Source organism: Emiliania huxleyi (assembly GCF_000372725.1).
Source record: "Emiliania huxleyi CCMP1516 unplaced genomic scaffold EMIHUscaffold_3, whole genome shotgun sequence".
NCBI lineage: Eukaryota > Haptophyta > Isochrysidales > Noelaerhabdaceae > Emiliania > Emiliania huxleyi.
The window spans coordinates 1416599-1430694 of NW_005199770.1; the positions used below are offsets into that span (position 1 = coordinate 1416599).

The 14096-nt window shown below is 65.9% G+C and overlaps 3 protein-coding genes across 3 annotated transcripts; all 3 read right to left on the bottom strand.

Moving 5' to 3' along the window:
• Positions 1-6964: 6964 nt before the first annotated feature.
• On the bottom strand, positions 6965-8690 carry EMIHUDRAFT_447755 (hypothetical protein; the record flags this gene model as incomplete). The annotated part of the gene is made up of 6 exons (XM_005775349.1): positions 6965-7268; positions 7435-7565; positions 7712-7770; positions 7843-7864; positions 7930-8064; positions 8508-8690. 6 exons carry the CDS (start codon positions 8688-8690, stop codon positions 6974-6976), a joined length of 825 nt encoding a protein of 274 aa, XP_005775406.1. The 3' UTR covers positions 6965-6973.
• A 475-nt stretch (positions 8691-9165) lies between these two features.
• EMIHUDRAFT_195465 (hypothetical protein) lies at positions 9166-11482 on the bottom strand (the record flags this gene model as incomplete). The annotated part of the gene is made up of 4 exons (XM_005775350.1): positions 9166-9555; positions 9773-10047; positions 10172-10523; positions 10616-11482. The coding sequence occupies 4 exons, from the start codon at positions 11480-11482 to the stop codon at positions 9166-9168; spliced, it is 1884 nt and encodes a 627-aa protein (XP_005775407.1).
• Positions 11483-11942: 460 nt separating this feature from the next.
• On the bottom strand, positions 11943-12670 carry EMIHUDRAFT_349621 (hypothetical protein). Its single transcript, XM_005775351.1, has one exon. The coding sequence runs from the start codon at positions 12609-12611 to the stop codon at positions 12105-12107; it is 507 nt and encodes a 168-aa protein (XP_005775408.1). The 5' UTR covers positions 12612-12670; the 3' UTR covers positions 11943-12104.
• Positions 12671-14096: the final 1426 nt, after the last annotated feature.

Sequence of the window (14096 nt, forward strand, 5' to 3'; positions counted from 1 at the left end):
GTGGCCTCGAGGAGGAGCCGGGAGCACTCGAGGTGCACATAGAGGCACGCCATGATCAGCGGCGTGGCGCCGTCGTTCCGTGATTGGCTGACCGAAGCGCCGGTCTCGAGGAGCAGCCGGGCGCACTCCAGGCGGCCCTTCTCGCATGCGACGAGCAGCGGCGTGGTGCCTTCTTCATCAGCCTGGTTGACCGCCGCGCTGGCCTCGAGAAGCAGCTGGGCGACCTCGAGGTGGCCCTCTTGGCACGCGATGAGCAGCGGCGTGGCGCCGTCCGCTGCGGCTTGGTCGATCGCCGCGTCAGCCTCGAGGAGCAGCCGGGCGCACTCGAGGTTGCCCTTCTGGCACGCGATGAGCAGCGCGGAAGCGCCGCCGCCAGTCGTCGTCCCCACGCTTGCGCCGGCCTCAAGCAGCAGCCGCACCGCCTCGGCTTGCCCATGCCGAGTGGCCCAGGTGAGCAGCGTGTCCTGCTTCTCGGTGTCGAGCCGCGCGTCGAGCTGGGCCGTTAGCGACGCACCGCACGTCTGCCGCCCGGAGAGGAAGGCTCGCAGCGCGGTCAGGTCGCCCACCGCCAGGTCGGGCAGCAGAGTTGGGCTCAGGCAACAAGAAATAACGCCGCTCAGAGTGTCAGTGACGGCTCTAATAAAATATACTCGCGGGACGCGGCACAAACGGGGCACAAACGCCAGGCTACAAAGACGGGGAGGCACGTAGTGACGCAGGGGAGTCTAGGCGACGGCGGCGTCCTCCGACGCCGCGGCGAGCCTGAGCTCGGTCGCAATCTCTTCCGCCGCCGCGAGCTGCAGCGCGACTGACATGCGCTGGGCCTGCAGCGACAGCCACGACCGCGTCGACCAGCTCGCCTCGTCCTCGTGCTGCCGCTTCGAGAGCTTGTTGCGCACCTTGTCCTTCATCTGGTAGAACAGCCAGGTTGGTGCTGCTGCTGCTGCCACCACCCTGACCGCTCGCCCCTCCGCGCCCCCGCTGCTGCGTGGCTGTCGCCCCACTGCTGAGCTCAACAAGGCATTATCTCTCGCGTAGAACTTCCTCAAGAGCCGCATCACCTCAGGCGTCAAGCTGCGATTTATGCCATCACCTGCTCCAGCATTGGTCACGTGGCTACTGTCGAGATTGGTGTACTTGAGGTGAGACGGGGGGATGTTCTTGGTCAGGCTGTCTACCAACAATGAATGATTGTGCCGGAGGGCAGCGGACATTGCCGCAAGCGCAGAGTCGGATACCCTTCCTTTGAACGCTCCCAGCAACCCCTGGGTCAAATTCAGAAACGGAATGCGGTGCGTGTAGTGCTCCCAAAGGGGCACGGTCGTGTTGCCACAAAAGTCACTCTGAGGCGCCCAGTGCGGATTATGACGCCCGAAGGTCCTAAGCCTGTATGCCACGTTCACCAAGCTGACATTCTCATCCTCCAAACGGAATACCTTGTGGCAGTGTGTCCGTCCATCATGTGCGTCGCCAAGCAGGCACTTGGAACGGTAGGCGGACAGGAAGCGCTCTAGCGGGTTGCGGTACACGATCACTTTACGCCACGACGAATCGTTGTACATGAGGGCAAGGAAGTCGCGAAAGGGCAGCTTCTGGCGCGCGGGCGTGCGAAGCGGTTCCAGTAGTCCACCATGTTTGAGGGTGACTTGTCCTCTGCGAGCCAAGCGAGCCTCTGAATGATCGAGAGCCCGTTCTTCTCAACAGCACATATCAGCATCCTCGATTTTTTCAGCACTTTGACCCGATTGAACCAGCGCGATCGGTCGTTGCGCAGCGCGTCCTGCCACGCGCGGCTGTCGATGATTCGCTCAGCCGCCGGGGTAAGCCACTCCCATGCTGGACGACCGGCCACATTTTGGCCCGCAATCCCTGAGTTTGCTGCAGGACCTGCATTCTGATCCACACTCGAGAGGGTCATACGCATAGGGCTGCTTTGCGGTGCCGACGGGGAAAAATCACGACGCAGTCCTGGAGAGCGCGACTATACGCGCTGTGAGTCATGTGAGGTGCAGCGATATGGCTTCGCAAACTTCTTTTTCCCCCGTTAGAGCTAGGACGCGCCCTGGCGAGTAGAGGCCCCGCCCACCCAGGGTACCCTCTCCGAGGACCCATGCTCTTTCGAGGACTCGCCGGGCTCTGCTCCAAGAGACCTCGAGAGAGCGTGCGTGTAGGGACGCGCCAGCCAGTCCGTCCGCACCTGTGTCGAGCCTGTCTGCTGTGAGAGAGAGTTGTCATGGTGAAATTCTTTTCCCCCGCACCCCGCAAGGCGCGCGATACACACACTTTTTCAGTGTACATACAGGCAGGCAGCTTACACTGGGCTGGGAGAAAAGGGAGAGGGAGGGGGAGGGCGGAGGGGGGTGTGCTCTCTAGTTCACCACACCCGCCTATGAGCTCTTAAAGCAGGCCGGCAGCAAGCAGCTCGTCAACTTCCTCAGCGGCGAGGGCGGCATGGGCAAGTCGATGCTGATCAGGCTGCTGACGCAGTGGTGGCGCAGTCAGGGCCTCCGCGACCGCGTGTGATGGTGCTCGCCTCGAGCGGCAAGGTGGCGCGGCTCATGAACATGATCAACGGCCACACGGTCCACTCGGCGTGCAAGCTGCACCCCACGGGCCGGAGGCTGCGCAGGCACAGTTTTGTGCACGGAGCTAGATTGCATTGACAAGGAGAGGATGAGGTTTATTCCCGCGTGCGATGTTTCGTGATCGTGGCCGGTGAATTCTTTTCCCGTGAAATATTTTTCTCAGCTCGCCACTTCCGATGATGGGCGCTCTGTTGTCCAAAGCCCCAGCGGATACAGCGAAGACGCGCTGGTCAGGGACCGGGACCGAGGCCAGCCTCGTCGCACACGCACACCCTTGAGCGGCCGGCGTACAGCTCACGGCTCCCACACCTCAATTTCGCCGCTGCTGTCCTCTCCGTCAGAGGAAGCAGGCGTCGGCGGCCGGCTCGCCCACATCTCGATCTTCTTGGGCGCGAACTGGTGCTCTCGGTCGCCGTGGCCCAGCTGGCCATAGCCCCCGCCGCCCCAGTTCCAGACGGCGCCGTCGGAGGTGATGGCGAGGCCGTGGCTGACTCCAGCCGACACGGCGACGACGCGCCGACCAGCAAAGGCCTCGATCTTCTTGGGCAGCAGCTGCCGCTGCTCGTCGCCGTGGCCCAGCTGGCCGTCGCCTCCATCGCCCCAGCTCCAGACGGCTCCGTCGGCGGCGAGGGCGAGGCTGTAAAGAAATCCAGCCGACACAGCGACGACGCGCTGCGCCAAGGCCTCGACCTTCTTCGGCAGCAGCTGGTTCTGCCCGTCGCCGTGGCCCAACTGGCCCCGGCTTCCCCAGCCCCAGCTCCAGACGCCGCCGTCGGCGGTGAGGGCGAGGCTGTGGCCGAGTCCAGGGGAGACAGCGACGACGCGCCGCCCCGCCAAGGCCTCGACCTTCTTGGGCAGCAGCTGCCGCTGCTCGTCGCCGTGGCCCAACCGGCCAAAGCTTCCCAAACCCCAGCTCCAGACGGCGCCGTCGGCGGTGAGGGCGAGGCTGTGGGCGCCTCCTGCCACCACAGCGAGGACACGCTGGCCATCAAACGCCTCGACCTTCTTGGGCAGCAGCTGGCGCTGCTGGTCGCCGTGGCCCAGCATGCCGCAATCTCCATGGCCCCAGCTCCAGACGGCGCCGTCGGCGGTGAGGGCGAGGCTGTGGCGCTCTCCAGCCGACACAGCGACGACGCGCTGGCCAGCCAAGCCCTCGATCTTTTTGGGCAGCAGCTGGTGCTGCTGATTGCCGTGGCCCAGCTGGCCGTGCCTTCCATAGCCCCAGCTCCAAACAGCGCCGTCAGCGGCGAGGGCGAGGCTGTGGTATCCTCCAGCCGACACGCTCACGACGCGCTCGCCACCCAGCGGAGAAGGGAGGCGGGTCGGCGTGTTGAGCCGCGTCACGCCCTCGCCGTGCCCGAGCAGGGCTGGAGAGTAGGACGGCGCTGATCCGCACGACGAGAGCCGCCCCTCGCCGTCGATGAAGACGCTGTGCCGTTCGCTTGCCGCCGCCCTCGCCGGCGGGTTGGACTCGCATAGCAGCGCAGACAAGCACAGCCACCGCACGGCGCAGCTCTCGCCCTCTGGCTGCGCCGGCAGCTCGAAACCGCGCTCTCGCGCCCACAAGCGGATGCCCTCCACCGCAAGCGAGGCGTGGAAGAGGAGCGAGACGGCCGCGACGCCAGCGATGTCGAGGGGGTCGCAGCGAGAGACGACGCGCACGAGGAGGTCGGTGGGGAGGTCGAGGAGGCGGACGGGCGGCGGCGTGTCGGGCGAGGGCGGCGGCGCGCTTGGCGAAAGTGCAGACATCGCGAAAAAAAGAATCTTACAACAAAACTCCCTCGCACAACACTGGGCACGGGACTGGCGCGCACTGGCACGAACACAGGTACACCACGGGAGCCGCCTAAGCGACTCCTGCGAGGGTGGCGAGGCACTTAGCTCCGTGCACCCGCCCACCCCCGCCACAGGCAAGCTCATTCACGACCTGCTCTGCGATGGCCGTGTGAAGAACGACTGAGATGCGCTGCTTCTGCAGCCCCAGCCAGCTCTTGGTGGTCCAAGTCACCTCATCGAGGTACTGGGCCCGCGTCAGCTTGTTCTGTAGCACGTCCGCCGCTCTCCGGAGGATCTCACGGACCCCCTTTCCGAACCCGCCGAACGATTCGAACAGCAGCAGCTGCACTTCGACGCCCTTGTCTTCCCTGGCGTAGCGATAGTCCCCGCCGTAGGACGGTATGCGGCGGTCGCCGCCCACCACCCTGCCCCCCCTGGTATGCCAGCGCCCAGTCCCTTGCCCTCTCTCGCCCTTGCTCTTCCTCTCCCCCTCCATGCCGCCCCCCCCGTACCCCTCCCCCTCCCCCCCCCCCTCCTCCTCTCCCCCCCCCTCTCCCTGCCCCCCACCTCCCTCTCCCTCCTCGCAGTAGGGCATAAAAAAGAAATTTCCGTCCTCCTGACTTGGGTTGTCCGTTTTCTTTCTTTCTTTCTTTACACCGGTACGGGACTGGCACTGCAAAGGCGACGGATTAGAAGCCGTCGCCCTCACAGATGCCGTCCTCCTCACAGAAGACGTCGTCGGACTGGTAGTCAGGCGGATGGTCGAATCCGCGAGCACCGTGGTGCTTGCTCGCCGAGAGGACCATCCCCATCATCCTCCGACTCCATCCCCTCCCCCCCCGTCGATCCCGCCGCGCCCCCCGCCGGTGCCCGTCGCGGGACTTGCTGCCCCCCCGCCAGCGCCGCGGGCCGGGCCGCTCCGCAACTCCTCCAGGTCCCCCTCAAAGAGGAGGACCCGTCCCTCCCTCACCCAATCCTCCCACCCTGGGAATGGGACACCGCAAACAGAACCGCGCCCAGCGTCCCAGCAACGCAATCCCTCCCGCTCCCCCGCCTTGAACTCCGCCACGAGCGCCGCGACCACCTCGTCGCGCTCCTCGATCGCTCCCTCCGCCATCGCCGTTGTGCGCATCCGCCCCGAGAGGGGGTAGAAGTCGCGCTTGCCATGCCGTACTGCGAGGGACGCGAAGGACTGCCCCACCATGCCGTGCGGCAGGTAGCGCGAGGCCGCGTCGCCATTGCCCTTGATCGCGAGGTCAAGGCGGTGCGTCGGGCCCGAGATTGAGCCGTAGACCCAGTTGCCCAGCACCTTGAATGTCCAGCCGTCAATCTTGAGCACGATCGAGGAGTAGCCGACCTTCATCGAGAACTCCTCGCACGAGCGCCCTTCCCCCATGCCGAGAAAGAAGGGCCCGCCGCCGCACGTGCCGTTCACGATGTTGGGGCCGGTGTTGAATTCATTAAGCTCGCTGGCCCACACCTGCGACCCGGGGCACGAGCGGTGTTGGTAGCGGACTGCTGCAACAACGCTTGTGCCACTGCACGCTGTGCTGCTGATGTCGCGACTGCTGCTGTCGTCGCCGCCGCTACTGCTACTGCTCTACTGCTTGTGCTGGCCGCCGCTGCCGCTGCACTAGTTGCTAGGGTCTCTCACCGACAGCTGCAGGGGCTTCTGCTTCTCCCCGCCGACGATCGCATTGATGTGCACCTGAGTGATGTACGAGCCGTCGACTGTGAGCGAGCCCCTGTCGTCGTTGATGACAAAGGTCGCGTCTTCGATCAGGACGTTAACGCTGAGCCTCGGCGCAGAGAAGAAGCAGTAGTACGTCTTGTCGCGGCCACGGAAATCAGCCGTGCCCCCATGGGCAAAGTTGAGGTGCGGGTCCTTGTTGCCGCTTGCGCACTGCCCCCAGACGACTTGCAAGAATAGGATTTGCAGCAGCAGTGCGAACAGCGTCACGACTCGCCCAGTCATTCTGCTCGGGCGCGTGCGTGCCCTCTCCCGGTTCTCCCGCCCGGGACGTGATCGTCGCGCGGACTTCGTCGGCGTCAACCGTAATGAATCGGTTTCGTCATCATCTTGAGTTTTTCAGTGGATAGTTCCGCATGGTACGGGACCCCCCGATCGTCTCGCCCTCCCTCACTGGTGTGTTCATGGGGGGGGGTCATAACAAACACGGTACAGGATCGAGGACGAGGTGTCATCATCTGCTCAATTTGGGGGGAGGGGGGGGGGGGGGGCTTTGGGGACACTCCTGCCACACACATTCGAGATTTGTGTGCGCGATCCGATCTTCGGGTCCTCCGGGGCCACGTCGACTCGGTCTCGTGCTCCTTCGACGCGTGAGGGGTGACATGTGACACCTCCCGCACCCGGGGCCGAAGCCACGATACGGCATACGGATACGCGCGACGCCCCGCGACGGCCGACGCCGCGCGACACCACAAAGATCGATAGACGATACACGCGATAGCAACGCCCCGGGGGGGCCCGGGGGGGGGGGGGGGCGCGAGGCTATAGTGATCATATAGTACACATAACTTTGACATACCACATACCTTGAGGTACGGCTTATAGACGTCAGGCCTCAGGGCTCCCAGCGTCCCAGGCACTACACAACGACCTCGCCCACCATCAAATAACGCGCTGTCCTCACCATCCCTGCGCTGTGCGCCACATGCCGCCCGTCCGCGTCGCGCCCCACGCTCGCATGCACGCGCATCACGCCTTGGGGGTGCGCAATCCGAAGCTCCGCGCCGCCGCCGCAACCTCCGCCGCCGCCGCCGCGAACAAGCTCGTGTGCGACGGTGCCCGGGACGGCTGCTGCGCATGCGAGCGCGAGTGCGGTGCCCGTGTGCGCGTGGTGGACGCGGCTGCCTGCCGAGACGCGGGAGATGAGGTCGCACCTGCATGCATGTGCCACCCAAGGTGCATGAACCAGTGAACACACAACGCAATCAGTGATTCTCAACTCGCATGCATGTGCCACCCACCGAGGTCCACCGAGGCCCACCGAGGCCCACCCCTCGATGTGCGCCCGATGAGCTCTAGAGAGGGGAGGGAGGGGCGCACTCTGCGGCAGCGACGGCCCCGCCCCCCGCCAAGCAGTGGTCGCGGCGAGCGCTCAGCCAGAGCAGCCGCATCCCCGACGGCCGCGCTTTTAGGCCCACCCGCCCCGCCGCCTCGTCGAGCAGCGCATCCACCTGACACGGACGACTCCTCCCTCCCCGCCGGGCGTCTTCTGGTGCGCCGCCGCTCCAGCAGCGTATCCACCGGTTGGCTTCACCATTCTCCATTGTGAGGGCTACAACGACGGTGATTTACTATGTGGTGCAGCGGCGGCATCCACCGCTTCCCACACGACAGCGGCGGTCGCCTCCTCCGCCGCCTCGTCCCCTCTCAGCCCGCCTAGACACAGAAGTATCCCGCCGCTGTATTTCTGTTCACACGTGATGTCCGCCTCGTCCCCTCTTAGCCCGCCCTCCACGGCGCGCACAAGCACCTGCCGAGATGCAGCCGAGATGCGGCCGAGATGCGGCCGAGATGCAGCCGAGATGCACAGGGCACCTGCGGGTTCCCGGCCACGTCGACGATCGTCGCACGGAGCGGTCGGTCTCCCAGCCTCAGCCCCTCCTCCTCCGGCCGCCCTGTCGGCAGCAGCGCGTGCCCGCCAAGCTCAAACTCGACCCGCATCGGCGGCGCCTGCTCCAGACCCGCGGGCAGAGTGTCCTCTCTCTGTGTGTGGTCTTGTGCTGTCTGCGTGTCGCTCCACGCGTGGCGAGCATCCTCTCTCCTGCGCCGCTTGCCCAGAGGCGGACGACCGCCGAGCCTGCTGTGAAGACTCCGGCGTCAGGGAGTGAGCACGGCAGCATGCAGCGGGTTCAGAGCCCGGGTACACAGCCGTCATCGCATACACGTATGACTTGAGTACCGTACGCCCTAGGGCCCCCGGCCCGCCCCCCCCAGAGAAAGAGGAGTCTCGTCTCAGCGCGCTGCTGTTGTGCTCCAAGCATCAGCACTGCTGGACACACGCCCCCGGGGCGTGCACGTAGGCCCTGAGTCACAGCCCTGTCTGTTGTGTCCTACTGTCCGTCGCGTGCTCTTGCGGGCGCGGTTGCGCACTTAGAGCGTTAAATGGTGTGGACCGTGAGACCCACTTCGCCACAGACGGTCCCGCGCCTCGCCACTATGACGGCGGCACGGCCGCAGCTCGTGTGCGTGCCGCCGTCTTTGTCCGGAGTGAAAAGTCCAACGTGCTCGTTGGTGGCGGCTTCCCCCGACTGCGCCGCGCTCGGCGAACCTCGACAGCCCAGCGCCTTCGGTGGCATGCACCTCTTTGCGACTGAAGCCTGGAGAGCAGCTCCTCTGCTGCTCTCACACGCTCGCTGCACAGATGGCACAGCCCACCGTGCGGCTGCGCCACAGCTGTGTTGGACTGTGCACAGCTCTCTGCACCTGGGGGACCTCGACCTGCCGCAGCCCCCCCACCTGCCGGCGGCGGCTGTCCCCCCGGCGCCTCACTTCGCTTTTTTGCCCACCAGCGGCCACACCACCCAGGGTATAACATGTAAGAACGACGCGCACACAGTGGGCCGGCAGTCGCCGAGCAGTGTCGCTCACACAAGCAGCAGCACAAGTGTAGTGACTGGGGTCTGGGGGCCTTTCACTGGTGGGTAGCCCGGGCGTCGTGCGGTACGCGCGCGGGCCGTCAAGATCCTCGCAGTCTCGCAAGCTCTCCTTCTCACACATTCATTCATATGCGCTGCCGACGGCAGCGCGGAGTTCAGGGGCGCCGGCACCTCATCAGAACGGCAGCTGCATTGCGACGATCTCCGCCGCGTTGCGGTGGTCGGTCATGCTCTCCCGCTCCGGGTCCTTCTCCCACGTGTCGGTGGCGATACGATAGTTGAGCCGCGGGTCGTCGGCCGCGCGGATGACGCCGGGGTGCGTCGCCCACATGGGCTTGCAGTGCGGCTTGTGCAGCTTGCGGTGCAGCTTCTGGCACTCGGTGCTGCAGTAGTGCGCCGCCTTGCACACGCTGCACTTCTGCAGACGGCGCGCCCCCTGGCCGGACTCGGCGCCGCACTGTGCGCAGGCGAAGGAGGGACAGCGGCCCGTCGCGGCGGTGGTCGCCCGCCCTTCGTCGAGGTACAGGTACCAGCCGAGGTGCTTCTTGGGCGCGGGCCGGAGCTCCTGCCTCCCAGCGGCCGGTCGCGACGTGGAGCGCCCAGGTCTCGTTGGTCTGCGGTGAGTTGTACGGCCAGACGAGCTTCCACGTTGCCGGGCGGTCGTCGGGCTCGCCGTCGCTGTCCTCCTCTTCGCCCTCCTCCTCCTTGCCGCGGTCCTCCTCGTCCTCCTCCTCGCTCGAGAGGTCCTCGAGCGCGGGCGTGCCGGCCGTCGGCAGGAGGACCTCCGACTTCTCGCCCAGGAAGCTGAGGGAGCTCGCGCGCTTGTGCGCCTTGCGCACCTCCGCCTTGAAGTTGACCTTGACCGGGATGTTTCGGGGCGGCGGGCGCTCCTCCGAGGTGACGCCACCGAGCACAAGGATCCGCTCGCCGTCGAAGAAGCACTGCCCGCCCTGGATGGGCATCTCCTGGTCCAGCACGCTCCAGCGGCGGCGCTTCGTGTCGTAGATCTGCACCGCGCCGAAGTGGTGGCCGTCGTCGGCGACGTCGATCATGCCACCTGCCACATCAGGCACATGGGCGCGCGCAGCCTCGTGAGGTCGTGAGAGCAGTGGAGGCTGGGTGGGCGCAGGAGGTCCGTGGGAGAAGTATGAGCGATTCGTGGGTGATGATGTGAGACGCACCCATCACGTAGATCTTGTGGCCCACGGCGACGCAGCGGCCCGAGTTGCATGCGTACGGCATCGGCGGGATCGCACACCAGTCGGGGTCGGCGGGGTCGTAGACCTCGCAGTGCGACATGTCCTTCGCGTCGCCCGCCCACCCGCCCTTCTTGAAGGTCGTGTCCATGCCGCCGATGGCGTAGACCTTGCCACGGCACGCCACCGCGCCGGGCAGGCAGCGCTTGGTGCTCAGGCCTATCGTGGGGCGCCACTCGTTGCGCCGCGGCGAGTAGACCATCACGCACGCACACGGCGGCGGGTTGGTCATCATGAACTGCCGCGACTGGCCGTGCGTGCCGCCGAAGACGTACACCTGCGCGGGGTGTGCGGGCACGGGGAGTGAGTGCGCAGCGTCAGCGAAAATCGAGAGGGGGGAACATCTCCTCTGTGGGGTCGTGGCCTCACCTCCTCGTCGCACGCCACGGCGCAGTGCATGTCGGTGGGCTCGGGCAGGGAGTCCGCCTGCATCCACTCCTTGCCGTCCACGAGCACCGAGACGCGCGCGTGCGAGTCCATGGTGTTGCTGCGCTTGCTCCCCCACAAGTCGTAGCTACCGGCGATCGCCATCACGAACATCTCCGGACGCTCGCGCCGCACGGCGATGAACGCCTCGTTGCGGGTGAGCGCGCGCCACCGCTGCGAGACGCAGGTGAGCGCGGCGTGCTCGGTGCGCGGCAGGTACGACAGCACCACGCACAGCTCGTCGTCGTTGAGGTCGGAGATGTCCTCCGCCGCGGCGCGCACGAGCGGCAGCGGCTGTTCATCCAGCCTGCGCAGCTCTGCGATGGCCTGGCGCACCTCCTTGGCGCCCGCCTCATGCCCCGCCACGACGAGGCGCTTGCTCAGGGCCTTGATGCCGAGGCTCGGCTCCTCGATCCGCATAGCTCGCACCGCTCCGAGCAGGCTGCCGTCGGAGGCGGCGACGCTCGCCTTGCGCGGCTCGTGCTTGGGCACTGCGAGCTGCGCGGGTGGCCCGGCCTTCTGTACCCGACCGAGCATCATGGCGCGGCCGAGCTGCGCCTGGGTGAGACAACCCACGAGCTCGAGGTTCGCCGCCGCTATCGACACCTTGCCCGCGCCGCCGCCCTCGACGCTGACGCCATAGCGACAGGTCGCGGCGAAGTACTCGACCGCCGTGCCGAAGAGGCCGTTGAGCTCGGGCTTCTTCTTCAGGCCGCGCACGCGCACGCGCTTCATAAAGAGCGGCGCGCCGCCGCCAGCGACGGGGCGCCACCGCTTGTCGTCGATCGGCACACACTGCAAGGCCGACATCGTGCCTTCGGCGATCACGGCAAAGTTTAAGAAGCTGCGGACGCTTGACGGCCTCTACTGGTTTGCAAAACGCGTAGGGCTAGCTGGTCGACAAGCGCCTGTCCACAAAGACGCCGCGTACAAATCAACCTGAAATCACACTGTGAACACAATCAATAGTCTAGCAAGAGCATAGCTACCCAAGGAGCAAGGCATACCGGTGTGAACAAGTCTCCACCGACACCCCCTCGTGCACGGCCATCCTCGTCCTCTGGCGCCGGACGGCCGATGTTCGACGGGGTCAAAGCTCTCCAGACGCCGCGCACGGCCCCAGGACTCGTGGTGAGTGTGGTGTGTGCCTCACGAGGCGGAGAGGCCGCGTGAACTCCCGTAGAAGCTCGCGAAGTGCGGATTTGGAGCGCCGACCCGGACCCGGACCCGCCCCGCGCGCCCGCCCCGCCCGTAGTGGGGGAAATGGTGAGATTTTTGAATGAACGCCTCGCGCAAAACCACCGCTACCATGCCAAAGAAGATCCTTGTGGGCTATCCAGAACACCTAAGATCATGCCCTAGCTCTAAAGTGGGCCCGAGATACGCCAGCTAAACCCCGGATTTTTTCCGGCAGCGGGCCACACATGGCCGGCTACCCAAGCGGGTCGCACGGAGACACGGGAAGGCTGCCGCAAGCCGCCTCCGGGTGCAGGGGCCCGGCGCGGTGGGCGGGGGCAACGACCCGGTAGCTGGCCGCGCCTCTCCCCCCCGCCCGTCGCCGCTGCACCCCTTGCCGCGGCCCTCGTCGCTGCTGGAGCGACAACAGCCACGGCACGAGGTCAGAACGCGGCCTCGGAGAGCTCGAGCGAAGGCGCCGACGGTGGCAGCCGTGGTAGTGGTTTATGGTAGAAGGCTCCTGAGCCGTCGGGCACCACGCTCGACGTCGCCGAGCAGCCGCACCTGTCGCGAGCGCCTGCGCGTGGTCGGGCGCTGCCGGCTCGACCTCCATTTCCGGCGAGGTGTCGGGCGCGGCGGGCGGCTCCGGCGCCTCGGTGGCGACCGTGGGCTCGGTGGTCGCCTTGGGCTGCCTGTGGATGTTGTCGTTGGCTGATTTCTTATGCTTCTTGCCCGTTCGGCCGATGCCTGAGTTGCGAGGCATCTCGGTACACGCGACGGCAGCACGACGTACACGACGAGGACGGCTCCTTGATGGCGACCTGCAGCAGGAGGGTGCGCATGTTTGGAGCGTGGTAGCGGACGCATCGGGCCTAACCCGGGCTGAACCTTCTTTTCTAGACGGCTAGGATTGAGAGCAGCCTCGCTCTCAATCCTAGAAGTCGAAGGATTGTGAGCAGCACTCCTCGCAATCGTAGCATCTCTGTGCGATTGTGAGCGCCTACGCTCGCAATCCTACGTCTTCTAGGACTAAGAGCAGCTCCGCTCCCAAGGTGACTGGTGACGCCTACGACTACTACCAGCGCGCTCGCAATCCGAGCAAAGTCTAGGATTGCGAGCAGCACTGCTCACAATCCTAGCAACATGCCTCCGATTGCGAGCAGTAGCGCTCGCAATCCTACATCTTGTATGTAGGACTATGAGCTGCTGCGCTCACAATCGTACCAAAGATCCAAGGATTGCTGGCAGGCGCACAGGGGGCGCTCCCAATCGCTCCAGCCGCGAGCGCTTGTGAGCGCGCTGGCATGGTCTCCTCACAATCCAAACAGTGATCCCACCGATTGCGAGGGGACCCGCTCGCAATCCTAGAAGATGTAGGATTGCGAGCGTTCGGCGCTCACAATCGCACAGAGATGCTACGATTGCGAGGAGTGCTGCTCACAATCCTTCGACTTCTAGGATTGAGAGCGAGGCTGCTCTCAATCCTAGCCGTCTAGAAAAGAAGGTTCACCCTAACCCGGGGCCGTGGCGTGTACCGAGAGGCTGGTCTACCGAACACTTTTGGTGCTTACCTGCCCAGAAGAGCGGCCCGGAAAAAAATATTGGCGCTGAGCCTCCTTCATTGGTAGAATCGGCGGCAATTCTTCTTCTCGCCGCGACATGGGTGGCTCTCGCTCGCCTCGCAGCGACGACCGGGACGACAGGCGCCGACGCAAGAAAGAGCGGAGAGACGGAAGCGATCGGCGGGAGAGGGGTGAGGGCAAGGAGCGTAGCAAGCGGCGCAGACATGAGGAGCGGCACAAGCGGTCGCGCCGGAGCAGCAGCAGCAGCAGTGCCGAGGAGAGGCCTGTGGAGAGGCCCGCGGAGAAGCCCGCGGCGGACCCGGCGAGGCCGGCGGCGGTGTCGCAGAGCGACTACCTCTCCCAGTACGACAACTACTCGGCGGCGCCGACGGGCTCCGCGCCGGTGGCGCCGGGCCACGCGCCGGCGCCGCAGGCACCGGCGCCTTCGAGGGCGGTCACGGCGTTCGCGCCCGACACGCAGGTCACGGCCTTCTACGCGCTCAACACGCGGACGGTCGGAGCGCTCATCGGGCCCAAAGGCGCGCCTGCGACGGTCGCGGCGGCGGTGCCACCTCCCGCCAGACAACACGCGCCATCCCTCGGGCGTCGCGCCCGCAGGCTGCATCATCAAGGCTCTCAAGGAGCGGACGGGGACGGCAATCACGATCCTCCAGCCGGGCGAGCGG